Source organism: Anabrus simplex, chromosome 2, assembly GCF_040414725.1.
Source record: "Anabrus simplex isolate iqAnaSimp1 chromosome 2, ASM4041472v1, whole genome shotgun sequence".
NCBI lineage: Eukaryota > Metazoa > Arthropoda > Insecta > Orthoptera > Tettigoniidae > Anabrus > Anabrus simplex.
The window spans coordinates 333739479-333746593 of record NC_090266.1 but is presented as its reverse complement, the minus strand read 5'-3'; the positions used below and the strand labels follow the sequence as shown (position 1 = coordinate 333746593).

Genomic DNA, 7115 nt, shown 5'->3' with positions numbered 1-7115 from the left:
CGACGGTCCGGAACATTATTATTATTATTATTATTATTATTATTATTATTAATATATGTTGCTGGAATGGCTGATGACAGGGAAAACCGGAGTATCCGGAGAAAAACCTGTCCCGCCCCCGTTTTGTCCAGCACGAATGTCACATGGAGTGACCGGGATTTGAACCACGGAACCCAGCTGTGAGAGGCCGGCGCGCTGCCGCCTGAGCAACGAAGGATCCCTATAAGTACATTAAGAACAGTAAAATCAATTGGTCTCACCTCCTTCTACACCCCATCGCCGTTAAGTTTATTTATCGCCCCCCCCCCCCCCAAAAATATTAAAAGGGCTTGTTTCTTTATGTTTAAAGGAGATTCCAAACACCAATGTTCACGTCTATTACCTTCAGTTTTGAGATATAAGTATCCCCATAAAAATAATTTACTTTCTTCACTTCATTTCACACTACCACCCCCCACCCCCTAAGTGAATTTTCCCGCAAAAAATTCTTGTTTCTTTAATAGTAAAGGATCTTCTAAATACCAATTATCACGACTCTAACTTCTTCAGTTTTTGATTTATGTGTCCTCATGAAAGGAATTCAACTCCTTTACACTCTCGCTCTCCAAGATGGTTCCCCCCCCCCAAAACGCGTTTTCCTTTGTTTTAAAGAAGATCCAAATACGAATTTTCACGTCTGTAACAACTTTAATTTTTATTAGATGTATGTATTCTCATACAATTAAGTCAATTAATTTTTCAATTCTTTCACCCCCCCCCCCTTCATTGGATTTTCCGAGTATACGTGTTTCTTTACTTTTAAAGCAGATTGCAAATATCAAATTTCACGTCTGTAAGTCTGTAACATCTTCATTTTTGAGATATCAGTAGCCTAATTAAAAGAATTCAACACCATTTTCAGTCACTTTTACCCCCCTCCTCCCAAGTGGTATTTCCGAAAAATGAAAATACACGCTTATTTATGTTTAATAGAGATAAAAAATACCATTTTTCACTTCTGTAACATGTTAGGTTTTTTTAGATATACTGTAAAAATTCTCATTTTAAAATTTCACCCCTTTTTAGTTCCCCTTAAGTGGAGTTTCCAAAAACAAATCACCTATGTTTCTTTACATTTACAGGAGATGGAAATTCTAAGTTCCCATGGAGGGAATTAGATTCTTTTCCACCAATAGAGCATATCAAAAATTAGATGGATGGCTTTTCCGGCGTTTGCTCTATTAACCAGCGTTTCGTCTTAGGTCTGACACTAGACTCTTCAGAGTGGGATGTGTCAGACCCTACCCACTGACGCTGGGGTGTATGCAGGTGAACTTATCAGAAGCAGGCATTAATTCCATTGTGGAGTTTTATCTCCCGTATGCAGTTATCAGACTGTGCTTCATTAATAAGCTTCTGATAAGTTCACCTGCATACACCCCAGCGTCAGTGGGTAGGGTCTGACACATCCCACTCTGAAGAGTCTAGTGTCAGACCTAAGACGAAACGCTGGTTAATAGAGCAAACGCCGGAAAAGCCATCCATCTAATTTTTTACAGGAGATTCCAAACACCCATGTTTTACGCCTGTAACATTTTACGTTTCCAAGATATTCTGTAGATATCGTCTTTCAAAAAATTCACCCCAATTTGTCACTCCTGTTTAACCGCCATTAATTGGATTTTCCAAAAACTAAAAAATACGTGTTTCTTTATTTTTAAAGGAGATCCCCTATACAAATTTTCAGTTCTGTAATATCTTTCGTTTCTGAGATATGTGTATCCTCATTAAAGGCATTCAACCCATTTTTCACCCTTTTACACCCCTCCTATTTGGATTTACAGGAAACCAAAAAATACGTGTTCCTTTTTTTCAAAGGAGATTCTAACTACCAATTTTTACATCTGTAAATTTTAAAGTTTTAAGATGTAGAGACACTCATTTTAAAAAATTCACCCCCCCCCCCCTTTCATCCCCAATATTTGGATTTTCCATAAACGAAAAAATACGTGTTTCTTTACTTTTAAATAGATCCCAAATACCAAATTTCAGGTCTGTAATATCTTCAGGTTCTGAAATATAAGTAGCCTCATTAAAGGCATTCAACCCATTATTCACACTTTTACACCCTTCCTATTGGGATTTTCCGAAAACAAAAGAATACATCTTTCTTTATTTTTAATGGAGATTCAGAATACCAATTTTTACATCTATAAACTTTAAAAGTTTTGAGATATAGATACACTCATTTTTAAAAATCACACTCTTTTCACCCCCCCCCCCCCATTAACTGGATATTCCAATAAAACAAAAATACGTGTTTCTTTACTTTTAAAGGAGATCCCAAACACCAATTTTCAGGTCTGTAATATCTTCAGGTTCTGAAATATAAGTAGACTCATGAAAGGCATTGGACCCCTTTTTCAACCTTTTCCACCCTTCCTATTAGGATTTTCCGAAAACAAAATATACGTGTTTCTTTAATTTTAAAGGAGATTCTAAATACCAATTTTCACATCTATAACCTTTAAAAGTATTGAGATATAGATACACTCACTTTAAAATATTACCCCTTTTCACCCCCCTTAATTGGATTTTCCAGAAACAAAAAGATATGTGTTTCTTCATTTTTAAAGGAGATCCCAAACACCAATTTTCAGGTCTGTAATATCTTCAGTTTCTGAGATATAAGTAGCATCATTAAAGGCATTCAACCCCCATTTCACCCCTTTTCACTCCTATTGCGATTTTCCGAAAACAAAAAATACGTGTTTCTTTATTTTTAATGGAGATTGTAAATACCAATTTTTACATCTGCAAACTGTAAAAGTTTGGAGATATAGATTCACTCATTTTAAAAATTCACCCCCTTTTCACCCTCCCATTAATTGGATTTTCCAAAAACAAAAAATACGTGTTTCTTTATTTTTAAAAGAGATCAAAAGTACAAATTTTCAGGTCTGTAATATCTTCAGTTTCTGAGATATAAGTACCGGTATCCTGATTAAAGGCATTCAACCCATTTTTCCCCATTTTCACCCTTTTTCACCCCTCCTATTGGGATTTTCTGAAAACAAAAAAATACGTGTTTCCTTATTTTTAAAGAAGATTCTAAATACCAATTTTTACATCTGTAAACTTTTAAAGTTTTGAGATATAGAAACACTCATTTTAAAATTTCATCCCCCCTTTTCACCCCCTTAGCGAAGGAATATCCAAAAATCCTCTCTTAGCGAGCACCTACATCTTAATATCAATATATCCCCAAAATTTCATTTCTTTATGTCCAGTAGTTTTGGCTCGGCGATGATGAATCAGTCAGTCAGTCAGTCAGTCAGTCAGGACAAGTTATTTTATATATATAGATTAAGAATCCAATGTTTGAATTCATTGTGAATAACTATTTCTGTGAAGAAACAACAGCATTATCCTACAAAGGAGGATGGTATGAGAGGAGCAAGCAAAATAAATTTGGACTTCTCAATTAATGGAAACAAAAAACTATACTTCAGAAGACATTATACAGACTATACAAAGTAAAGTAATGATGTTGTGGCTAAACTGACCTTGTACGTGTTCGCCATTGTATTTGACAGACAATTCGTGCAGACCTTCTTCGCGAGGGTCGTACTTGATGCTCACAGTTCCATCACGGTTGTCTTCGATAATAGGCTTGTCTACATTACCACTGGGCATCTTGACTTCAGCTGCAAAGGTAAAAGGTACCACATTTACAACTTGTTCAGTACAATTGAAGAAGGAAATTAACACAGATTAGAAGATACAACTGTATCAACACACTGAATCATACCAATATTCATTAATTAAAGGACATTGCAAGATTTCTTACAATGCTTTTCTAGAGGAATTGCATATTAAATTTTAACTTTGAAACATACACTCCAGAATACAAGCAAGAAAACTGAAATAAATAAATAAATAAATAAATAAATAAATAAATAAATAAATAAATAAATAAATAAATAAATAAATAAATTTATGTACAAGATATTCCTTGAATGTCTCTGCTAGGCAAAATGTTTACAGGCATTTTGAGTATTACTAACTGGAAACAGGAGATACGAATGTAGAACGAAATGCCAACCTTCAGAACTTCCCAGGGTTATTCTTGAATCTATCAGAATTTTACCATTAAATGACAGTAGGTTAAATAAGCTGTCACAAAGTAATCAACAAATCTTCAGCCTATTTCCAGTCATTTGACCAGGTCAGGAATGGAATGATGAAGCCCCCCCAACTAGCGGCAAGGATAGGAATTGTGCTGGCTGCCGAAGTCTGTTGCACTCCTCTAAGGCAATGATTAATGACTGACAGATGAAATGAAATGATACTGGAGAGTGTTGCTGGAATGAAATATGACAGGGAAAACCAGAGTTGTCACAAAGTTTGACTAGTGCCTAGTATTTTGATTTTGTAGAATTTCATGAAGGTCAGTAAGTAATTCTGAACTGATAAGGATTTTATATATTCAGAATTGTGCAACCCTGTGACAGCTCGCTTAGCCCTAGAATTCAAAGCCTTGTTATTTTTATGGCAAATACTTGGGAGCACAGCTTTATCTACTTGGCATTTTGCACCACATTTCTGTTCTATTCAGTAGCTTCCTACAATACCATGAGCTTTGTCAGTGTGCATGAGTTGTTAAGAGTGAGTCTGCTGATTTCAAAGTAAAGACTGTTGCATCGTAAATTTTAGGAAGATTTGCGACTATGCATGCTGAACTTGGCAAGGTAAGTGCTGTAACATAATTAAATTACAGTTTACTTGGGCATTCTTTTATGTTCACCCATGTATCATGTTCAAACTGTCACAGTCTGTTGGTTTTTATCACTTAACTCTTCCATCTTTAATTCCTTCTATGTTTTAATTTCTCTTTCCCTTTGTCTTCTGTGACACATTGCACATTTCAGCACACTGTATTCATTCTTTATCCTTCATTGTCACTGATTAGGTTTCAACTGCATATTATGTTATAAGCCTTGTACATTATTTCTTTGGCTTCCATCAGTATACCTTATCTACCACAGCAGATAGGAAACATTCCACCGAGCTCGATAGCTGCAGTCGCTTAAGTGCGGCCAGTACCCAGTATTCGGGAGATAGTAGGTTCGAACCCCACTGTCGGCAGCCCTGAAAATGGTTTTCCGTGGTTTCCCATTTTTCACTCTAGGCAAATGCTGGGGCTGTACCTTAATTAAGGCCACCATAAGAACTATCTGTGCCGGTGCGACAAAGCATCTAGCAAAAAAAAAAAAAAAAAAAGAAAACATTCCCAAGTTGTACTGTCCTATTTATTTCCATATCCACTCTTGAATTTTCCATTAATTCACTTCCTAGGAACTTCACAACCCCACAATTTCAGTAACTGTCTCTAAACTGTATTGCTCCCTTTCATTCCCTCCTTCCTTTAATCACTATTGTCTTGCTTCTATCCACATAATTCTCACTGCCCATTCTTCAAACTACCTACTCTTGTATTTCTCTCTTATACTTTCTCAAGTCACATATCAGTATTTAAAGTAATAAACTTCATGGTTGGGTTCCGTATTGAGTTAAGACTTAACTTAAAATGAATACAAGATTTATTGCTCCACCTTCTCAATACTTAAAATCATTTAGCGTTTATCAAAACATTACAATATGATAGTGTCCTGACATGCATACATACATACATACATACATACATACATACATGATTATAGACTGTTATGCCTTTCAACGTTCAGTCCGCAAGCCCTTATGAATTAACCAAATGCCTCCACATCCTTTATTTCCGACTAGCTTTGTGGCCTTGTTTAATTCCATACCTATTATCATAATATCATTAAAAATCAAGCATACCTCTACTTCTCTTCCATGACAGAGTCCATTATTCTGCTAGGTAACCATCGTTCAGCTCATATGACCTCACCACCAAAGCTAGATTTTTCTTTCTTTTTTACAATTGGCTTTACGTTGCACCGACACAGATAGGTCTTATGGCAACGATGGGACAGGAAAGGGCTAGGAGTGGAAAGGAAGCGGCTGTGGCCTTAAGGTACAGCCCCAGCATATACCTGGTGTGAAAATGGGAAACCACGGAAAACCATCTTCAGGGCTGCCGACAGTGGGGTTCGAACCCACTATCTCCCGAATACTGGATACTGGCCACACTTAAGCGACTGCAGCTATCGAGCTCGGTCCATGAAGATTTGCCTCCATACATGATGTCAGGACATCATTTTCCAATACAGATGGTCATCCTCAACCCTCCTTATCCTGAAGGCTTCTTTCTCCAAAGTGAAACTTCTCAAAGCATTCAGAAGTTCACTCTTCACTCCATGCTTGGGATTCATTATGATACATTTGTGTTGCATTTTGATCTAGTTTGACCTTGTGGTGTATGTTTTACTGGACATTCTCATAACTCTTGAGTGACTGCAGCATAAGTTATTAGTGTGTGTCAGTGGACAATGATTCCTGCTTTAACTTTTTTGATAAGGACTGCAATCAGATTAATTTTTTTTTTGCTAGGGGCTTTACGTCGCACCGACACAGATAGGTCTTATGGCGACAATGGGATAGGAAAGACCTAGGAGTTGGAAGGAAGCGGCCGTGGCCTTAATTAAGGTACAGCCCCAGCAATTGCCTGGTGTGAAAATGGGAAACCACGGAAAACCATCTTCAGGACTGCCGACAGTGGGATTCGAACCCCCTATCTCCCGGATGTGAATCAGATTAATAAAGGATGAGATGAAATACACCCAAAGAAGTAACAATTATTTACCAAACAACCTGGTAATTAGAATAGTACTTCATACAATACACTTTTGAGATTAGATCACTTGTTTTCCTGTCCAAAGGCACGTTTCTTCATTACATCACTGTATGTTTGGTCTATTACCAACTGCTTTTTGATATTTGTTTGCATTCGGCTTCAAAAGTTTTATTGCATGTTCATAGGTTGAATCATGGAAGCTGATCAATTATCTGCTAGTCTGTTCACTGTCCAGTATTTCATGACACACTTATTAATTTGAAGGAAAGAAATGTAAATTGGTTAGTGTATCAAGGTTATATGCACAAGTCCACTGATAATTTGTTTTATTTAAATATTACCCTCCCTTCTTCCATGC

At 36.6% G+C, this 7115-nt stretch overlaps 1 protein-coding gene across 6 annotated transcripts in view; it reads right to left on the bottom strand.

Annotated features, from left to right (window-relative positions):
* The window catches only part of cher (filamin-A), a 754003-nt gene that overhangs the window by 109506 nt on the left and 637382 nt on the right, over positions 1–7115 (bottom strand). For all 6 annotated transcript variants that reach the window (XM_067140703.2, XM_067140704.2, XM_067140705.2 and 3 more), the window contains one exon: positions 3546–3686. In XM_067140703.2, the coding sequence (XP_066996804.1) occupies positions 3546–3686 (141 nt within the window). The remainder of the gene's footprint in view (positions 1–3545; positions 3687–7115) is intronic.